The sequence below is a fragment of the Aulonocara sp. 'chitande type north' Nkhata Bay genome, linkage group LG12, assembly GCF_057382095.1.
Source record: "Aulonocara sp. 'chitande type north' Nkhata Bay isolate Kocher_YH1m ecotype deep benthic linkage group LG12, A_spYH_male_GT1.1, whole genome shotgun sequence".
NCBI lineage: Eukaryota > Metazoa > Chordata > Actinopteri > Cichliformes > Cichlidae > Aulonocara > Aulonocara sp. 'chitande type north' Nkhata Bay.
The window spans coordinates 11,253,496-11,275,707 of NC_141355.1; the positions used below are offsets into that span (position 1 = coordinate 11,253,496).

Here is a 22,212-nt window from a genome sequence, read left to right on the forward strand (position 1 = left end):
AAGTAAAGAAAATGGATCTTGTTCTACCCTAAAGCTGTCTGAAACTGTGCACATCCACGTGGAAAATAGCAAAATCATGAGACTTACCAGGTATTATGTGTTAATTCTCATTAGTATACACAATTCAAGTGAACTATTGCCCAGACTTCATAAAATAACTAAATTCATAAAATATTCTTTAGTTTGGTTATCGTAATTGTATTTCAACCAAACTCGCTTTCTGGTAAATTAGTATATTAGTATATTAGTATTAGTATTAGTATCTGTAAATTGATTTATTAGCTCATAAATGACCAACACCAAACACGTGGATTTTAGTAGTTACAGTTACCTGACATAAACAGTATAAAAGATTAAAGCTGCATTCTATTTCATGGTAAGTAGGGGGCAACTCCTTTGGTTGCAGTAAGACTTTTAGTTCTATAGAAGTCTATGGGAAAATAACCATCTGTGATGTCAGTAAACACTTTACTGATGACTTTATGGGCTTAGTCACTAGTTTCAGGTAATGCTGAATAAAACATGAGCCCAAATTGATTACTCATTATTGGAGTTCAAGGAAAAAACGAGAATCATCCCTGTGCTCACTGGATAATAATTTATGAGTCACAAGTTGTCAGTCAGTAAGCAGGAGATTTCACATTCAGAGGCAGCCCAATACAATCCAGATTGTATTGGTTTCACAATATGTGGCAATCTGCAAACACAAACAAATAAATATGCAGAAAAAAATTCGAGGCACAACTTCTTCTGTATTGTTGGAAACCTACTCAGACCTATTGAAATTTAAGTAAGAATATCCATGAGTAAGCTACTTGGAGCATAAGCTTAAATAATGTTTCGGTATCGCTAAGCTTGAGCTTTATTTTGAAACCGGATATTCACAAGTTTTGCGTGCTACTTGATGATTGGTCGGCGGTAGCTGTTTTCTTTGCAAAGGAATGTCGCTGCTATATCTCTGTCGGGATGGAGGTCTGACAGATGTTTTGAGGAAAAGATGCTGGGACTGCACGCTCCTATCTTAATATATACCCGTGAGTATTTGCAGCTGACGTTAACCTGAAAAACTCATCCTGACGTGCTGCCGTGTAGTGTCACTGAGCGCAGAAGTGGCAAAGCTAAGCTAATATTGCCTGGATTGCTAGCTAAAGAGAAGCCAAAGGATAACGTTACCCTTTAGCTGGTGTAACGTTAGGTAACAAGCCGGGCTGCCTCATCTCTTTTTGAAATCCGAATTGACCTTTACATACTCTTTCGAATTTTCTGATTTAAGAATGCTTAAACACATTGCTTGATATATTAAGCAAAGCTCACTGTTCTAGCTGAGCGAGCAGCACAGTCAGCTAATGCTAGCAGGATAACGGTGAAAGGGAAATTCAACCTGAAAACAGAATTAATTCGCAGCCATTGGTAGATAATTGCTCGGCTCTTTGGATTTGAGCTAGTTAATACTTTTTTTTATTAACTTTTTAATACAAACAGACACGAAGCATGTACTAATAATGTCAACTGAAGACAAAGCTGATCTTGATAGCGAATAATGTATTTCTTGTAGGGACACTGTGACAGCTCCCATCAGGACACGGAGACGTGTTCTGAAGCTTTCTGTTTTTCAGCTGGTCAAATATTGTTTTAGAGACAGTTTCTAATTCATTGTCATTAAACCTACTGCGAAGAATCATCTGACAACGTCGTCATTATGTCTTGCTTCAGCTTGTGCCTCTCATGTTCTCCCATTACCATTTTGGTAACATAGTCGAGATTACCTCCCCCGACCCGTCAAAGCCAGCCGTTTATCAAATGATTTAACAGTAAAATTTGGACTGTGTGTGAGAGAGAGAGGGAGAGAGAGAGTGAGTGAGCTTAACCTTCTAATGTGGGGTAAAGTATAGATTGTGATTTACTGTTAAGTTCTGACCAGTCCTGTCTCTGTGGCAGGGATGATTGACAGTAATGAATATTTAGTCAAGTGCAAAATCCTTATGCTTTCTACCCCGTCATCTTCAGCTGTAATTGAAGCTGTGCTTTAATAAACTAAGCTACTATGACATCACCCCAGATGAGTATCTTTGTGATTGTCTTCCTGGCGTTTTGAAACTGGCAGGAGAGGGATGGATCAAAGTGAAAGTGCAATCTAAAACTATATTTAGAAGTTTCTATGGACGGACAGTTGTTTTAGAACTACTTTTATCTCGTTAACTCTCTAGCTAACAATGCTTGGATCATCCGATTGTTGTGTTTGTGGTGTTCCAAGCGTGTGCGCAACAGTGAAGTTGTCAAAACGTGGTAAAAGGTTTTTCCTCCTGTTTCTTTGTTTTTTAATTTTTAATTTATTGGGCAGTATAAATGTAGATAATGATAGATAACATCATTCATCCATTCTCTTCCGGTCCCCAAAAGGGGACAGAGCCTTTCAGTCTGTTGCACCAAGGCTGTGGAACAGTTTACCACTACAATTACGTTTGCTTGATTCTGTGGATTCTTTTAAAAAACAGTTAAAAACTCTTCTGTTCAAACAAGCCTTTTGTTGATCTACATATTTTATATATATATATATATATTTTTTTTACATTATTTACATTTGATCTTTTACATTGTATATAATGTCTATTGATTTTATTGTTTATTTTAATATTTTAATATTTGTGTACAGCGCTTTGTGATTGCCTGTCTGTGAAAAGCGCTTAATAAATAAAGTTTACTTACTTACTTGCTTACTTATCCTTATCAGGGTTGCACGGATGCTGGAGCCTATCCCCGTTACCATAGGGTGAGAGGCAGGGTATGCCTGGGACAGGTTGCCAGTCTGTCGCAGGGCTAACATATTGAGACAGACAATCATTTGCACTCACATTGACAACTATGGGCAATTTAGCATTGCCAGTGAACCTTACTCATCTAACTGCATGCGTTTGGACTGTGGAAGGAAGCCGGAGTACCCGGAGAGAACCCCCACAACAGATGGAGGAGTCAAACTCCAGACTTCTTGCTCTGGAAAGCAGCCTTAAAAGTAGTCAGTCAGTCATTTGTTGAGGTTATTTAGCAGGAAAAAAAAAAAGAGTATTGCATCCACAAATATACATTTATTAATGTTTAATTATGTCTTTTAAGTACATTTTATTTATATAGGTTGCATTTAGCTCTTTTAATTTCTCTAACACAAAGCTGGTTATAAGCCAACTTTATCCCAGGCTTGAATGACGGAAAAATTACTCTTTCTTCTGATAAAAAGTTTGATTACATTCTCACATCGTATGAGAGGTTGTTCGATAAGTGTTCAAGGCCAACACTGTTAGATCCGCTTCAAAGAAAGTTTCACTAATTCTGGCTAAGCAGCTTACTTACTCATAGACTTGTGTCGGTCTCCTTTTACTTTCTCGGCTGACTAAAACATATCTGTCTCAGCTAGGGCTGGGTCATATCATACCGTTCACGGTAATACCGGTATAATGTCGGGCAACGATAAGAAAATGAAATATCGCGATAGAATATGGGTAAAACACGCATGTGCAGTGCTTTTGTTTTCATACGCACATGGCGGAAAAAGCATGGCGGCGACAGAGAATGAGAAGGGCAAAAGCTGATTGTTAAATGAAACGGATGAACCAGAATTGGTTTGTAAATATGCTACAACTTCAGTGGTGTGGCACTGGTTTAGCTTTCGTCCGTCAGATACACAACAAAGCATTATTTTTGGTAGAGCATGCTAGCGGGCCGTCGTTATTACCGTGTTTTTTGGAAAATACGGCACACTTAAAATCAATCCTTTGATTTTTCTGAAAATCAACAGTGCCCCTTATAATCCCGTGTGCCTTATGTATGAATTCTGGTTGTGTTTACTGACCTCGAAACGATTTTATGTCGTACACAGCACTGGAAAATCTTTCAAATGTTTTAGTACGACTTTGCTAAGCTAGGAACCCGCACCGCTTGATGGATTGTTGGAGCATTACGGCTATCGTAGGTAGGAGCCTCGCGGAGTGCTACGTACTGTGCTTCAACATAATATTACTGTATTATGTGTATAACCTCTTTTTAAGTTTTGTGGATATTATACATGGTTATGCTGAGGATATGTCGGCCAATTTCCACTGGAAATGCCTTTTGGTTAAACGGTCAGCAAGGATTTTGCATTTGCACTGTTAAATTTTTATGTAACTTTAATGCAGATTAAAAAAAAACAGCTGCTTGTTTAAGTGAAAATGCATTGATTTTATTATTATTTTTTTTGCACGAATAAAGTTGTGGAGCTGTAAAGTATTTTGTCTAGTGTCGATTATATCGTCAGTTATATCGTTATCACAAATTTTCAAATGTATATCGTGATAAATATTTTTGGTCATATCACCCTGCTCTAGTCCCAACTACAGTGGCCCATGTAGGACAAATTTGAATTGGGGCAGGTAAGAAAACATATTTTAGTTGAATACAATCTGCTGATGTCATGTCAGTGAGATTTTCCATACTGTACCTTTAATGCACTTCCACATAAACTGTCTTTTGACTGTCGTGGTCTAATGGCGTTCATACTAGCTGTGCTGTTGTTGTTTTCTTGTTATATTGTGTTTATTTTACTGAGAATTAGTTTCCAGCTGTACACAGCAGTTTTTCCAACTTTTTGAATAAATAAAGCATATCTTAATTTTTTTTAAGTTGAATAACTTACAATTCGCATTCATTTATTTTATTTCCACATAAGAGTGACAAACTCGCACAAGAAGCTGGAACTAGTGGATTTGTGGTTTTTCTCATGTTCTAACACTTGAGCATAGTTTGATATAATTTTCATTTTTTGCAAAAAATATCAAGCCTGTCCTTTTCATCACACCTACATGTTAACAGAAGAATTTCATCTAAACAAGAGTCTTTAATCCCCAACCTCTGTCTCTGTGTTTTTCTTTGTTTTTTTTCCCCTTAGATGATGCTCAAAACAACATGGTAGTAAATTCTACTTGTGACAGGCAAAGAAAAACATCTGGTCAACTTTAAAAGAGGCACCGCTAAATTCAGTAAACCACTGAAGTTGGTACGAAGTGATTTGGCATCATATTTGCATCTCAGCATAGATCCTTAACTTCCTTGCTCGTGAAGATACGCTGCTACACTTTTACTTGTGTTGTCATTAAGGAGTCATCAGCCAGAGTTCCTCTCTACTGCAGAGTGAAGCTGGTGAAGCTCAGTCAAGATGTTCTCAGCGCTGAAGAAGCTGGTGGGCTCTGAGCCTGGCCAGCTCAAGGAGAAGAACATTCCTGCTGGTCTGCAGTCCATGAACCAGAGCTTGCAGAGACGCTTTGCCAAAGGGGTCCAGTATAACAGTAAGTAATCCAGCCAGCTAAATACATGTTCTGTCTTAGTTTGTTCAGTTTTATGGCATCTCCATCATGTCTCCTACTCCAGTGAAAATAGTGATTCGTGGAGACAGGAACACTGGAAAGAGTACTTTATGGCATCGACTGCAGGGCAAGAAGTTTGTGGAGGAGTATATACCCACTCAGGAGATCCAAGCTACAAGCATCCATTGGAATTACAAAAGTAAGCCAAGATAGCTGTGACCACATGTGATCATCTCACCAGGGCTGGGTGATATATACATTTAAAAAAATATATATATATATATCATTACAGTGTTTTAGAATTAGCCATTTAATTTATATCAATGTAGTCCAATGTTGCGTTACCAACTTATACACTTATTCTGCCACTGCACCTTTAGGTGAAGTAGACTGTGTTGTTCATGTGCACACAGACTTTTTTCCTAGTTTGGTCGAAGCCTGCTTGAAGGTTGGATAGTTGCTACTCTATAGTACAGTTCTGTAAATGAGTGCATGTTCACAAAAAAACTGGTGTGCACGTGAACATCTGCACAAAGCCTCGTGCTTACTGTCTGATGATGAAATTTACATTACTTCCACCCTCTTCAAGTACACTGAACTACACAAAACTGACTTAATATGGAACTAACTGCAATTCACTTCCTTTGCAATTCACTTCCTGTCCTGACTGACAGCCCAACTACCTTTAATTAGGACCAATAAAATTAGATGTCTGCTTTAATAAAAGTGTCTGTGACACATCACATGTTGTTTTTGTTAAATATACATACATACATACATACATACATACATACATACATACATACATACATACATACATACATACATACATATTAGTGAATCAGCCAAAAGGAGCTTTTAAATACTGAGAGGATTCTTTTGGTTCATGTCACCCAGCCCTGCTTGTCACCACTGCTTTAGTTATGTTTCTGTTTTGGTTTGACATCTGCTGTTTGTGCCTCATAATTTATTCCAGTGGCACCATATCAAGGTAAAAAGAAAAAGTTTAGCTGTAGTTTGAGCTAACTGATTGTTAGAGGAGACGTCCTGTATTTGTGTCAGTGCTTCCATACTAGTGAGAAAACACTACACTACTTAGCGCGAGTAGATCCACATTAGTCATTTAACAGTCAATAGATTTGAACTCTTCTCTCTGTAGTCTCAGAACATGAATAATGAATGTGTCCTCTGTGCTTGCCTCAGCTACTGATGATGTGGTGAAGGTAGAGGTGTGGGACGTGGTGGACAAAGGTGAGTGTTGACACACATGCCAGTCAAATTTCCTCTGAGGCTGACCTCTTGCATTATATCAACACATCCAATAGAGATGCTTGTTGCTTGTCTGTTCTGTCCTCAGTGTTGATGTTGTCTTTTTTTTTGGGCACCTCTCTTACACTCATCTCAGGCCAAAAATATCCTCTTCCTGAAGGTGTAGGTGAGCGCTGCTACAGTATGTAGATACTAAACTCTTGTGTGCTGTGGGTTTGCCCTGCCTATCCCCACTCTTATCTGAATGTCAATATTGTCAGAGTATGGCTCAGGGTTGCTGCCTAGCTATGTCTCAGAGTTTGGCTGTTTTGTTTGAGGGTTTTCTTTCCTTTTTATTGTTTTGTTTATTTGTTTTTTGTTTTTTGCTACTGCTGCACCCAGTTGGAGCGTGAGCATCTGCAGCGTGTATTTAAAGGGCACTGTGTGGTCAAAGTAGGCTGCGAGATGCTTTTCTGTTAGAAAAGCAGTTGTGCTGCTGCTCTGCTTGCTCTATACCTTTATACTAACTTAAAGCAAAAACCAAACTGTAGATCAGGATTTCACTGTGTGTCAGCTTGTCTGATCTTACCATTTGTGACCAATTGTTCTTTCAGGCAAAGGAAAAAGGCGCGGTGACAATTTGAAACTGGAGAATGAGCCCCAAGAGGTGACTATCACATGGCTGTCATGTGTTTTGGAAGAAAGGCTCACTTCTAGTATGTGGGTTGCAGATTTTAATCAGAGAAAGATGTCTTATAAGGAGGAAATTGTAAAGGGGGAAAAAAGGAAAAGAAGCATATGATCTCAGCAGAATATTTTCCTCCAATTGTTCTTAAATATTAATTTGTTTGTGTTATAGTCAGATGAGGTGGCCCTGGATGCAGAATTCCTGGATGTGTACAAGAACTGCAATGGAGTGATCATGATGTTTGACATCACCAAGCAGTGGTAAGAGAGCTTTGTGTGTGTTGTTGTCTCATCAGGCAAGTCTATTTCTTTAATATGCATGAGCAGATAAAGTTTCATTGTGTCTGTCTGTGGCTATGAAGCTTCCACTGCTGGATTGTGTTCAGCTCTAGATGCACAATCCTTAAAATACATTCCACTATTGCTATTTTGGGCATCCCAAGGGAGAATTTTTTTTTATGTATATATTAGCATGGCAAATGATATAACTGTAGGTTTTTCAGTGGGGTTTCATGTAAAGTAGGATCTGGTGTATCTTATGTCTCTGTGCTGTAGAGCTCTTTTGTTATTCAGCCACAATTAAAAACACATGAGTTGAGCCTCACTGTTGTTCTAGGTGCTACAGTGACTAAGCACAGTAAATGATAGGTATGCTTAAGTGTAGCAAAAATTATAATCACGTTTACTTTGGTTAATGCTGTAGTCTAATCTCCATTATTAAATACTGTTTTTCATCATGCATTTAATCATCTTTAACAAGGGGATTTACTCACATTTCAAATATAATTCAAATTCAGATGTAAAGGAAATAAGTAAACTGTTTTAGGTGAAGGTGGCCGTTGGGGACAAAGGGTCCTCTGGAAGAGGCTTAGGCTCAGACTAACTTTCTGACTGTAAAGCCAGTCTTGGTTGGGCAAGACTAGCTAGCTGTCTAGGATCCATATTAGTGTTCCTGTCATGGTGTGACTCCCCAAGCGGTTGCAGCAGATGGCCGCTCCTCCCTGAGTCTGGTTCTGCCGGAGGTTTCTTCCTGTTAAGAGGGAGTTTTTCCTTCCCACTGTCACCAAAGTGCTTGCTCATAGGGGATCATTTGATTGATGGGTTTTTATCTTTATGTATTATTGCAGGGTGTACCTTACACTATTAAGCGCCTTGAGGCAACTGTTGTTGTGGTTTGCCACTGTATAAATAAAATAAAATTGAACAGAAAATATGCCCTTGCAGGTGTATAATTTTCACAGACACCTCTGTGGGTAGGTCATTATTTTCTGGCTGTCATTAAATTACACAAAAATCAAAAAATGTGTCTATGTTTTAAAACATTTATACATTACTGTTTTGAGTCCCTGCTTAATTCTCTACATTTTAAAGCCAAATACTGAACTTCAGGGTTACCAGTCATAAAAACAGGAAAGCACAAGTATTTTAGAAAACTGTGTACCGTCATTTGTAAGCAGAGTTGGGGAAGCGATATTTGAAGAATAGTCAGTTTCCAGTGAATATTGATACTCCCAGATAAATGTTGTGATCCTATCAATTGCAGGACTTTTAATTACATCCTGAGGGAGCTGCCCAAAGTACCCACCCATGTGCCGGTGTGTGTGTTGGGAAACTACAGGGACATGGGCGAGCATCGTGTCATCCTCCCTGATGATATAAGGGACCTAATTGCTGGATTGAACAGGTAGATATAGATAATAATTGAATGTATACAGTTGAAATAAAAAGTGTGATAATAATAAAAGTTGTTTTCTCTGTAAAAAGTAAATCTTGTTACCTGATATAGCTGTGGAAAATGTTTTCAAATTTGAACATTTCAATGAGCATCGCATTTGCTCAATACTCTGGGATAAGCTACACAGACCTTTTTTGTGTCTACACTCTGAGCTTTTAATAAAGCCATAATGTCATCAAACCTTGCACACACATAGAAGTAAAAAAGTTTTAAAATCTTATTTTTAAGCCAAAAGTTCACCAACGTTTGTCCGTGTACCTCTGTATTTATACAGGGACTGTTTTGTTTTTCCACAACAACTGCATGAGCAAATTACCAGGATGGTGCCAAGTTGCAGGACCTGCCTATAGGGACTCAGAATACTGCACCATATATCACTGTGTTCAGTCACAGATAGCAAAAATACAGGAAACAGTACCAGGAATAAACAGGAAGTGTTGGAAGAAAACAGAACCGGGAACAATATAATTCTCTAAGGACTTTAATTTTTGGTTTTAACTTTAAAAAAATTTACATAATCAACAACTAGATTAGTGTTCTTTCACTGTGTCTGTGTCTGCAGCCACAAACCAGACATCCAGGGAACTGAGGGCTCAGTGACACAACCAAAACAGGAAGAAGCTTTTTTTTTTTTGTTAATTTTGTTTTCTTACCCAGATTTGAGCTTACACCTCACCAGAGGGACTGGCTCTGCAAAACTTAAAACCCCAGTAGTAGATAACAGGTATCACAACAGTGGCCATCAACTTTCTCTAGTGGGCTGTCTGCTTCAGGCTCAATGCACAGTTGTGTAAAAATGGTAATTTTGTGGGTTATCCGACTCTTCTTCCCCACAAAATGATCCCTATGAGTGCCACCACTCCAATCAGAGACGTAAGGTACAGCTTAGCATCTTGCACATTTAAAACATATTTGCACAAAACATGCTGCAAGTAAAATAATCTGTGAAAACATGGTACTTCCCGGGGATTTTAAACCGAAACTCCTGCTACCTGCCAGTGTGGAAGTGCCTTAAACCTGAATTCTCTCTAACAGAAAAGATGTCTGATTCTATAAAAGTCTCTGGAAAAACAATTTTCAGCTCCCTTGATCTTTGACTTCAGGAAACTTTCCTTCCTAGATTTTATTCTTAATAAATACAATATGATTGTTTTGTAAATGATGGTTCGCCAAAGTCAAAAGGGAGGATAAAACTGTATGTGCTCATAATACAAAATGTTTTCATTTACAGTTTGTTATCCATTGAGCACATCAATGTGGCATTAGTTTCAAAAAGCTGAGATGGTCACAACAAAAACGCTAAACTTGTAGCGTTAAAACAGAATATCACTAACCAATGAGGGACTTGAAGATTGTTACCTACAATTTTTATATAGACTCTGCAGTGAAAACAGCGGTAGAAACTACGCTGAACAGTAGACCGTGGATAGAAGATAACTCGCATAATAGTGTTCAAAAGTGATGATGATGATGGATTGGATTTATATAGCGCTTTTCAAGGCACCCAAAGCGCTTTACAATGCCACTATTCATTCACTCTCGCATTCACAAACACTGGTGGAGGCAAGCTACGGTTGTAGCCACAGCTACCCTGGGGAACGTGACTTATATTTATTTGGCTGGTTGGTAACTAACCAGTATAATACAAATGGATATTTTACCACTGAAAGCTGTCTAGTGTCAAAGGGAAGGTGTTATCCACTGTCAGTTTAACAACTTAACAAGCTGATGATGTGTCTGATGTTTTTGTGCCCTTGAGGTGGTAAATGCAGCTACACCTCTTTCCGTTTTTTTTTTTTTGTTTGTTTGTTTTTTTTATTAAATAACACTTGGACATCAATGAGGCATGTAAATATAGGGTATATATTCAGAAACTTGAGTTTACTACTAATGCTTTCCTTTTACAGACCTATGGGATCATCTTACATCCACTATGCCGAGTCCTCTATGAAGAATGGCTTTGGCTTGAAATATCTGCACAAGTTTTTCAACATCCCGTTCCTACAGCTGCAGGTTATTGTTTTGTTTTATGTGCTGAATATTTGATTTATTTTTATTTATAATATCAGGTTTTCAAACGCTATAATTTTTTATTATGATTTATTTATTGTAATGGAAGACAAAACACACCTATTTTATCTCAGCACGTGCCCAGGTAATCATGCCATGTGTTTGTGTGCAGAGGGAGACCCTCCTGAGGCAGCTGGAGACCAACCAGTTGGACATGGATGCGACACTGGAGGAGCTCTGTGTCCAGCAGGAGACTGAAGATCAGAACTATGAGATGTATGCTCATCTTTATTCTCTCTGACAGCCTGTGCACTGCTGTTACTGAGCCACTAGAGGGACTAGATCAAAAGCTTTATTTCCCAAAATTCTCCCCCACTCTATGTAAAATATGTGTCCTCACTTTTTATGCATTAGGTGCTCTCATGTCCACTGCTGGGCTTAAACTAGTGAGCTGGGTGCACACTACTACCTCCATCTTCTAGCAGTTGAATTTAACAGATTTGTAAAATGAACTACACATCTGTGTACATTTCCTTCTACTGAGTTTTTCCTTACTCTAGTTTCTAAACTGTATTGATGGCCTCAGATGTTATTCAAAGTCTCTTAAAAGTCCTGTTGTGATATCTGCAGTTTCCTGGAGAACTTGGAGTCTCGCAGTAAGGGCTATGGTTCCCCTGGTCCAGCCAACGGTCAGAGTCCCTCATCAGGCTCTCAGTCCCCCATTGTCCCTCCCAGTGGGGCCTCCACCGGCAGCTCCAGTCCCAGCACTCCACAGCCACCAATCCCTTCCCAGCCACTCCCACAGTCACCATCTGTGTCCACAACCTCTCCTCTGCCTCCCACAGCAGCAGCAGCTGGCGGGGCAGCTTCACCTGCTGCTGAGGTAAAATCATTGGCCCAGTCACCCGAACACCTTCAGTCACCAGCTGCAGGAGCGTCGGGCCCACAGAAACGCAGCTTCATCTCCCGATGGTTTGGCTCATCCCCAGCCACCGAGGCTTCTGCCTCAGCACCAGGTCAGTCCTACACAGCACTCGCACAGCAGAGTGCTCCATGTAGTCTCTACACCAGCCATCTGTGACAATATTTCTGTCTATTCACAGCCATTAGCACATTCGTCCACGTAGCATTACAGTCCAACACTGCAATTTTGCACTCAGGTTAAGTGGACCAACACTCTCAATTATAAACGAATTCAATAACAGTAAATCATGAGTAGCAACCAGAGGTTTGATCCCAGGACATACACACCATGACATGACCATGCACTGCTGCTGGTTGAAGCAAATTGTGGCCATGACAAACCTGCATATGAATCACTCAGTGGCTTATGTAGACACAGAGGAACTGCAGGCGTATATAGAGATGCTCATTTTTGGATGCTGTTTACAGGTCAAAAAAATTAATCAGTTTAAATCTGCAGGGTACTGCTGCAAGTCCCTCTCATCAGCAAATGTAAGGGCGGTGTGACTTTTCCATGGACAGGAAGAGAACAGCTGGCAGCACAACGTGGGAAGCTTGCATGCAAAGATCAGTCTGTCCATTTACAGCTTCTGCTCCACCTCAGCTGGAGTCTCTCTTCTTGAGGGGTTAAAATAAAAAAACGTGATTAATATTTATATTTCAGGATGAAGTATTTTTGAAAGATTCCATCATTTAAAGTGGAAAAAAATATTACTTTATAATATTTTTGCAGGAGTTTTTGCAAAGCTGCCACTTTTTTGTCCTTAGGGCATTGAGTGTGACAGTTTCTTGTTTTTGTTTTTGTTGCAAAGAGAGGTGACTATGACACTGCAAAAAAAAAATAATAATAATGAACACCAATGTTTCTGCCAATCAGTCTCATTTTAGGGCCTATTGAAAATAATCAAATATTCCTTGAAATGTATTTCATGGAAATTGTTGTTCTTCTTTGGGGTTTTTTTTTTTTGTTTTTGTTTTTTTGATAAAAATCAGTGGAGCTATATAAACATACTGGCCTTCAAATCATTAAAATCCATTAAATATTATTAATATTGGATATTAAAAGTTCAGACCAAAGTAGTTGACTGAGTCATTTAAAGTGGAACAAATATTACTATATAATACTTTTACAGCACTTTTTGAGAAGCTCCACTGTTTTGTCTTTAGAAAGAGTCAAAGACGAGAAGAGTGAGGATTTTAAAGAATCATCTAAGGGTTAAGAAAGCTGTTCAGTCACATCCGTCAAATCTTGATAAACTAGAATGTAGTAAGCTAATGAACACATTCAATGGAGATTGTTATATCAGTTACTGAATAAAGAGTTCACTTTGAGTTTTCTTTGTCCTCCGGGCACTGAGAGTATCCAGACCAGCTTTAGAATATATTTGTTGACCGTAACTGAAACTGCCAGGTCCATAGTAAGTAGTCACAAGGTTTGAGACTTGGGAGTTGAGAAATGCGGAGCATTTAAAAGGATCAAAAGACTGGCTGGTGTTGGAATGTCATGTGATTTCAGTCTTTCCCTGCAGTTTCTGTATAATTAGCTAAAAGCAAACACACAGTGGTTCTGCTTTGGAGCTTTTGAACTTTAAAGCGTAGATTTTTGTTCTGAGTCATTTTGCTCTCAGTCAAAAATTGTCTCAATGTTTTCCTCAGAGGAGCCTCCTGTACCAGTGTGTCCTGCTAAGGTGCAGAGTGTGGATGATTTTGTGCCAGATGAGAGACTGGACAAGAGTTTCTTGGAGGACAGCCTGCCCTCCAAGACCAAGGTGCCCCGACCTGCAGCAGCTCCCACTGTGGACAGTGACAGGTGAAAATTTTCACAAATACTTCTGACTTGGCCTGTTTTTACTTTTAGAAAATACTCTTTGTCAATGTTTTACATTTTACCTTCTTTATTCAACATTTAGAAGAGGTTGAATTAAATTTTTAAATGTTTTACTACATTGTTAGTCACTAAGTGTCTGCTTTCGGTCACCTCTTCAAGCCTCTTTGAACCAACTTTTCGTGTTCTTGCTTCAACCCAGTGATGGTGAGGATAGAGGAAACCCCATGGTGTCCAGTTTCCAGGATGAGCTTGACCCTGATGATACTGAGCCAAGCCTTTCCAACTCTAAGGCCCTCCCCCCCATTAAAGATATCACTCTGAGCAGTGACGAGGAGGAGGGAATACCAACAGCGCTTGTAATCTCACAGGATCAAGACCTGGAAAGTAAACCTGAGCTCAAAGCGTAAGTCAAGAAATTTCATTAGTGACACAAGTGATATACTGCTCAAAAAATTAAAGACACACTTTTTAATCTGAGTTTAGCATTAAGTCAGTGAAACCTCGGGGATATTGATCTTATCAGTTAAGTAGCACAGGAGGTTGTTAATCAGTTCACTTAACAAGAGGTGACCTAGAAGGGCAACAATGCGACAACAAAGCAGGAATAGTTTTACAGGTGGAGGCCACTGGTATTTTCTGCCTCCTGATCTTTTCTGACTGTTTTTCTCTAGTTGTATGCATTTGATTAGGGCCAGTGTCACTACTGGTAGCATGAGGTTATATCAGGACCCCGCATAGGTTGCACTGGTAGTCCAACTCCTGCAGAATGGCACATCAATACGCACACTTGCAATAAGGTTTGCTGTGCCTCCCAGCATAGTTTCAGGAACATAGCGGAGAATACAGGAGACAGGCAGTTACTCTGTGAGAGCTGGACAGAGTCACAAAAGGTCCTTCACCCATCGGCAGGTCTAGTATTTGCTCTTTTGTCCCAGAAGGAACAGGGTGAGCTCTGCCAGAGCTACAAAATGACCTCCAGCAGGCCACTGATGTCAGTGTCTCTGAACAAATCATCAGAAACAGACTTCATGAGGGTGGCCTGAGGGCTCAACATCCTTTAGTAGGGTCCTGTGTTCACTGCCCAACACCATGTAGCTCGATTGGCATTTGCCATAGAATACCAGAATTGGCACCACTAGCACCCTGTGCTTTTCAGAGACAAGAGCAGGTTCACCCTGAGCACATGTGACAGATGTGAAACAGTCTGAAGAAGCCATGGAGAACGTTATTCTGTCTGTAACATCGTTAAACTTGACTGGTTTGGTAGTGTCAGAGAGGGACATATCAATGGAGGGACACACAGACCGCTATAGGGCTAGCCAGCAGCACCCTGAGTGACGCTAGGTATCACGTTGAAATTCCCGGGCCCACTGTCAGACCCTACACTGGTGCAGTGGGTCCTGAGACATCAGCTGTCATCTCATTAGGAGCATGCCCCGACGTTGTCACACATACATACAAGCACATACAAACATACAGCCATACAAACCACTGAGTACCATTTTTGCAATGAAATTTTGACAAAATGGATTATCCTGCTGCATCACTTCTTTACTTTGAGTTTTGAGGTGTCACTGTAGGTTGATGTGTAAACGATGTGGCATCCCTAACGCATGACCCAGTACATATCAGTGTAGATATGCAGCCTATCCCCCCCCCCCCCCCCCCCTTTCCCCCATTGTGATCTGATATGTTTTTTGTTTTGTTTTTTTACGTGTTCCTTGAATCAGGCCTATAATCACAAAACCAAAGGTGACATCTAAAGCTCCGGATCCCCAGGGCCAAACCACACCACCCATCTCCCTCACTTTAACTCCCGCAGTAGAGCAGCCAGCCCGACACCAAGGCAAGAAGAAGGGAAGCACGCCCAAAGTGGAGGACTCTGACACAGACCCTGAGGCTCCTGTGGCTCAGCAAATGCTCTCGTTTGTGATGGATGACCCTGACTTTGACTCTGAAGCATCAGACACACCTAAAATTGCAAAGGTAAACAAAGATACTTCCACTATGAGGCCAGTTCAGGTCACAGATCTGGAAAGCAAAATCTGCAACAGAAATTAAATAGATGAAAAGTCAATTAAAACTTTTCTGTTCTGCTTCTTTAATGAATATACATTTGCATCCCTTTTGAATGCAGGATACATTTCCAGTCAGGGATGAGCTTCTGTCTGACCTCTCTGATGATGACATGCAGTTAGCCAAGGTGCCAGAACCCCTAAAACCCACTGTGATCACCTTCAAACCCAAGGACGACACTGACCTGTTTGGTCTCGGGATCCAAGAAGAGCCTCCTGCAGCCAAGGAAAGCAGCGAGGATCAGGAAGGCAAGTCCTTAAATACTTGTCGATGTAACTCCACATTTGATTAGCTGATGAGCAGGCAGATTAGGTCAACAGAACCCTTTAGATTCAATTGATATTGCACAGTGACTTCAAGGTGCTTGATATTGTTATGTAAAGACCCCACAATAACAGAGAGAAAACCCCAACTGTCAGACAAAAGATGCATCATGGAAGAGACCCAGAGTTTAATATTAACTAATTGTTAAATGCAGAGAGGTGTGTAAGCACATACTGAGGGAGAAAGGTAACTGAAGAAGAAATACTTAATGCATCATGGGAATCCCCCAGCAGCCTACACCTATTGCAGTATAACTAAAGGAGGATTCAGGGTACATGCTTTAGCAAAAAGGAAAGTTTTAAGTTTAATCTTAAAAGTAGAGATAGTGTCTGTCTCTCAAATCCAAACTGGAAGCTGGTTTCATAGAAGAGGGGCCTGAAAACCGAGGGCTCTGCCTCCCAATTCTACTTTTAAATACTCTAGGAACAACAACTAACCCAGCTGTCTGAGAGCAAAGTGCTCTGATGGGGTGGCCTAATTATGCGAAACGTTGTATGTGATGAGAAGGATTTTAAAATTTCATTCTGGATTTAAGGGAGCCAATCAAAAGAAGCCAGTATGGGAGAAATATGCTCTTTCTAGTAGAGCAGGGCGATATGGCCAAAAATATTTATCACGATATATATATGAAAATTTGCGATAACGATATAACTGCATGAAATTAAAGGATATAATAATTGATGGGAGACAAAATACAACTCCACAACATTACTAGCGCAAAAAGACAACCTTCCATTTATTTTCACTTAAACAAGAAGCTGGTTTTTATGTACATTAAAGCTTTATAAAAATGTAACAGTGCAAATGCAAATTCCTTGCTGAAAGTATAACCAAAAGGCATTTCCAGTAGAAATGGGCTGACATATCCTGAGCATAACCATGTATAATATCCACTGAAGTTAAAAAGAGGTGCTTTGCAACATTAAACTGCAGTGTGCAGTATGTATTTTTCAGACCATAAGGTGCACGGGATTATAAGGAACATTAAGCGAATCAAAGCAGTCAGATAAATCAAACTTTATTAAACTCATTCTTCTTGCTTCCTCCACTTCTGTACCATTGATTCATTAATGTTGAATTCTTTGGCAGCTGCTCTATTCCCATGTTGTTGCAGTATAACTAACCTCGTATCGTGGATGGATCATCTCAGTTGTTATCCTGACTGAAGTTTGGTCCGTTTACAGCATCCTGCCATGCGATTGCATTTGTCTCTAACCATGAGGAACCTTCACGTTAACTTTTATAAGTGGAAAAGTGTTAGTGTTCGTCCTCCAGCTTCACTGTTTATGTTATGCTAACATAGCTGTGTCGCTAGCGATCACGTAGCACATCATTATATACCAGCTAGCCCAACTTCAGTAACCCTACAAACGTCACTACTGTTTAGTTTCCTGTCTTCATTTATGTTGGAAGTGATAGCAGAGCTGTACGTTTGAATTTTTTCAGAAATCTCTCAGTCAGAACATGCTATATCATGCTTAGGTAACTAGCGAAACTAGCGAGCTAACTTCCGCTAGCTTCCTGCTAACTTCTAACTCCGTTAAATGTAATAAGTTTTGATTTCATGGATGCCTGGAAGTTAAACTTTATAGTTACACCTGGTAAAGCAGCAATGCTGATTGTTTTATTAAAGATGAAAGAATTTAGACAGTTTTTAACTCTCAGTGATGCTGCAGTGTTGTTTGACCTGAAGCATACAGAGTTTAGGACCCAGATTACTCCCAGATTTAAGAGCATCTTAGTCCGACAAATATGACAATAACGACGGCCGCTTGCATGTTCTGCAAAAAATGTGCTTTGTTGTGTATCTGACGGACAAACACCAAACCAGTTCCACATCACGGAAGTTGCACCATTTTTACAAACCAATTCTGGTTCACCTGTTTCACTCAACAATCGGCCATGTGCGTATGAAAACAAAGGCACTGTGCATGCGCGTTTTACTCCCATTCTATCGCGATATTTCATTTTCCTATCGTTGCCTAACATTATACCGGTATTACCGTGAACGGTATAATATGGCCCAGCCCTACTTTCTAGTTCCTGTCAGTACTCTTGCTTCAGCATTTTGGATCAACCGAAGGATTTTCAGGGAGTTTTTAGGACATCCTGATAATGAATAATTACAATAATCCAGCCTAGAAGTAATAAATGCATGAACTAGTTTTTCAGAGTCACTCTGAGACAGCAGGTTTTTTAATTTTACAAAGTAAGACAGCCTCACGTATTTATTTAATATGTATATTGAAGGAAATATCTTGGTCAAAAACAACTCCATTACTCAGTGTTAACTGAGACCAGGGTAATGCCATCCAGAGTATTGGTCTAGACACCATATTCTAAGATTTTTAGGGCTGATTACAGTAACGTCAATTTTATCTCAATTTAGAAGCAAGGATGTAATTGTTTCATGTTATTAAGTGGTTAAAACAATTGTCCTTTTTTGAAATGGTCTGTTCTGCTGGTTTTGTTAAGAAACTGAACTTTAACATAAAACGTATTTAAAATGACTCCATCAGATGTTCACCACTTGTGAGAGTGCTGTATGCATGTGCTCCTCTTTCAGAGAAAGAAAGCAAGCACTCCTCCAAGGAAAAGAAGAAAAAGAAGAAGAAGAGCAAAGAGGTAAACTTTTTGTTGATATTACATACTGTAAGGACTTTGTGTCTAAAGAAGAGAAATAAAACAGTTTTTCTCATTGACCATCGAGTGTATAGTATCTACTGGTATTAGAAATTGAATGCCTGGTACTGAGCTGTGGTGACGGTCGGTGAGCAAGAGGATAGTTTGGAGACATTGCTGCTACAAAGGTGTATGTAAAATGTTAAATGATTATTTGTAAAGATTTGAATGAAAATTCAAAGACATAATGAGTGGACATTCTTATCTAACACACTCACCAGTGAGGGGTCAGACGCTTCAGACTTCAAACTTGATTTAAGTCTTTAACTGCAAGTCTGCAAACCGCAGGGTTTTTTTTTTCCTTTATTAAAAGGATTCTGTTGTTTTGCTATGAACGTGAACAGAAATAGAAAAGTTCAGCTTTTTATGTCGTGAACAGCCTCTGAGGTTCTGCCGGCGAGTCCTACAGTAAACTGTGTGCCGTCACTTACAGGAGGATGAAAAGAGCAAGAAGAAACACAAACACAAGAAAAGGGAAAAGGATGAAGCTGCAGTGCCCGATGAGAAGGAGAAAAAGAAAAAAAAATCCAGGACCAAGAAAACCGAAGTGGATGAGCTGGAGGACTTTCTGGGCGGTGGGGCAGCATCAATCAAAAGAGATGATGGCGATTATGAAGAGCTATAAGAGCTCCTGCAGAAGGGTGCCAGGGCACAGGGTTGTTGGTGGTTTGTATGTGCATAAAGCAGCATATCCAAGCCATACACTGTATACAAGGCTAACAGCACCCAGGTAAAATAAGCCAGGACTCTGCTATGTTTGACCTGTATATTACGTTTGTTACGTTTGTTTTTCCCATCTGCGCCTGTGCTGTCACTTCCGTTCCAACCACTAAGAACAGGCTGGGACACCCACATGTACTGTAGTGAGTGGTAACAGAAATACGATGATCAAGGTGGCCGCAGCTCAGCTCTTTGTACTCTGACGCATTTAAATATGTTGGAATAAGGTTTTATTTGACATCATCCACTCCACGAACCAGCTGCTGTAAATAAAGCTTAACCATTTAGTCTGAATGTTGGTGTGGTTGGTGTAATAACTGAGAGCATGCTCAGAGTGAGAAGTGACTTCTTAAAGAATCCATTGTGTTCTTTCTCTTTGTTTCTTGAGCTTAATGGTTAATGGTAATTTTAGTCTTGTGTCTAAATATGAACACTGGAGGAGAATTTAGATGATTTAAGAAGGCCTTCCTGTTTTTTCACACTCCTAAAGTTCATCATCCTTGCAAAGTTGGCTGAATCTGAAACTGGATATTTTTCTTTCTCATGGCCTTCTGTGTTTAACTCAACATTAGGCTCTTTGTGCTTGTGTTATTATTAAATTATTATTATTAAGCAAGATCATCTCAGTGGGATCTGTTTGGTAGGTTTCTGGTGCCGTCTTGCTTCCAGATTTTTCTTCTGTGAGAGTAAGAACAGCAGCGACTGTTTTCTGGAGCTTCCTTTAACAGCGGCTTTAGCTCCTTCTCCCTGAACAGCAGGAGTAAGTTGATGGTTATTTTGAAAGCAGGACACCTTCTAATCTGTGTTCTTAGCTGTATGTATTTTAGAAGGAGCTGTTAACAAAGGCCTTCAATAAGCAAATCTCTCAATTCAGCAGCCATCTTGAATCGGATCTGGGGGCTTATTTAAAAACCGCTTTGAGACTGGGGAGAGAGCCGCGACTCTGCTACTACTCACGCCTACAGCATAGCAAAGGAAGCTGTTACTAACCTCTACTGTGTGCATGTGTCAGTGCAACAACATGATTGGCTAAAGTGTTTCTCATTTCAACTGTTGACTGGCTCTTTAGACTTGTAAATCTTGTACACAGTGTACATCTTCTCCTTAGTGATCTCATACGGACAGAAGGTCAAGCAGGGCCAGAGCTGTGGCTATTTTTTTTTTTTGGACATGATCGGACAAAGAGTAGAAAAAATGTCTGAAATGGAGCATTTAAAGCAGTCTGAAGCCTCACTGCCACTTCTGCATACTGATTTGAAACATCCCACTAACTGGAAACATCCAGAAAAGTATTTGCAAGTGACTGATGTTATCAAGACATCACCACCAAACAGGAACGCAAAGTTTCCGCAGGGTTAAATCTCAATACATTTGAATTACATACGAATCTGCTTTGAGGCGTCCATGACCCTCACAGTCCATGTTTCCCCCCCCCCCACATAAAAGCTATGTGTGATTCCAGTGCTAAATTCTCTTCCTGTTTTCCGATTGCCTTAACGGAGGTTTACTACAAGGGAATGATGTGCAGCTGTCCTCGTGAACCATTTCAAGTGTTCTTACTGTAATCTGTTGGCTAGCTCGGTCAGGTTAAGAATGTTGTCCTAGCCTTTTTTTATAGGTGGATCTGTATCATCTTTAAATTCTGTTTAAAAGATTGCAGTGACTTGGTTGTTTGCTTTGGTGTCACTCTCAGTGGAGTTTTGTTAACATTCCCAGGACTTTTACTTTATTTATTGCTTCCATTTTGTTGTTTTCTTTGCATGTTTTGTGCCCAGACTTTGCTAAAAACTCATGCAGGTTTTTTTGTTTGTTTGCTTGTTTTAGTTGTTGTTTTCTTTCGAGTTACATCTGTTGATATTTGTCATCCATTTCCTGTTATCCATCATGCTGTGGTTTACTGCCAGAGCTTCTTAAGAAACTCTGCGATGGTATGAACTGCTCCACCTTTGTTTATTTCAGCTGCTCTTGATGGACTCGTGATGACATGCATCGTCTCCCAATACTGAAATTTTTCAAAGAAGTGAAGCTTCCAAGATACATCGCATGTATTCTTTTGACAGCTTTAATATGGTTTTCCATCACATATACACACAGTTTACAAAAAGGTAATTGTGTTATTCCAAAGTTGAAACTATGCAGCATTGATCCTGAATACTGTATGCTCTTCTTTTTATTGTCTCTCGTCATGTGATTGAGGATAAATGCTGACACCACAGTTTCAAGCAAAGCATGAGACTTAAAATGTACAGCAAGAAAAGAATGTAAAAAGTGTAAAAATAAAAAGATATATTTGAAGAGCTTTGTTCCAAAATGAAATGTACAGCATGTGGGAATAATGTCATCTCCATGAAATAAATACAGCTTCATTAGGGGGTTGTTGTGACTAAAGTAATAAGATTTCTGAATGAATGATATGCTCTTTAAAATACTGGGTTGTTTTTTTTTTGGGGGTTTTTTTCCTCCTAATGGTTGTACAGCATTTTGGAATGAAACCCTTCATTTGTCACCCCATGACATGGTCCATCTTTACACTATGTGTGAGTTTGCTTATGTTTGGTTTGTCCAATAAATGCAAACTTATTTCTTCATAAAAAAGATGTGTGTGT

General features: G+C 39.6%; 1 protein-coding gene across 4 annotated transcripts; it reads left to right on the forward strand.

Annotated features, from left to right (window-relative positions):
• Window positions 1-893: 893 nt before the first annotated feature.
• Window positions 894-22,201, forward strand: rabl6b (RAB, member RAS oncogene family-like 6b). Of its 4 annotated transcripts, none has more exons than XM_086313521.1 (18): window positions 894-1,034; window positions 4,919-5,026; window positions 5,128-5,315; window positions 5,398-5,532; window positions 6,537-6,584; window positions 6,739-6,768; window positions 7,196-7,248; window positions 7,441-7,529; window positions 8,812-8,952; window positions 10,911-11,016; window positions 11,186-11,289; window positions 11,644-12,029; window positions 13,633-13,786; window positions 14,004-14,207; window positions 15,535-15,790; window positions 15,942-16,128; window positions 18,771-18,829; window positions 19,320-22,201. In XM_086313521.1, exons 3-18 carry the CDS (start codon window positions 5,186-5,188, stop codon window positions 19,509-19,511), a joined length of 2,274 nt encoding a protein of 757 aa, XP_086169647.1. In that variant the 5' UTR covers window positions 894-1,034; window positions 4,919-5,026; window positions 5,128-5,185; the 3' UTR covers window positions 19,512-22,201. The 4 variants fall into 4 exon arrangements, with proteins under 4 accessions (XP_086169647.1, XP_086169649.1, XP_086169651.1 ...); XM_086313523.1 differs by having other exon boundaries at window positions 5,160-5,315; XM_086313525.1 differs by lacking the exon at window positions 6,739-6,768.
• The last annotated feature ends 11 nt before the right edge of the window (window positions 22,202-22,212 follow it).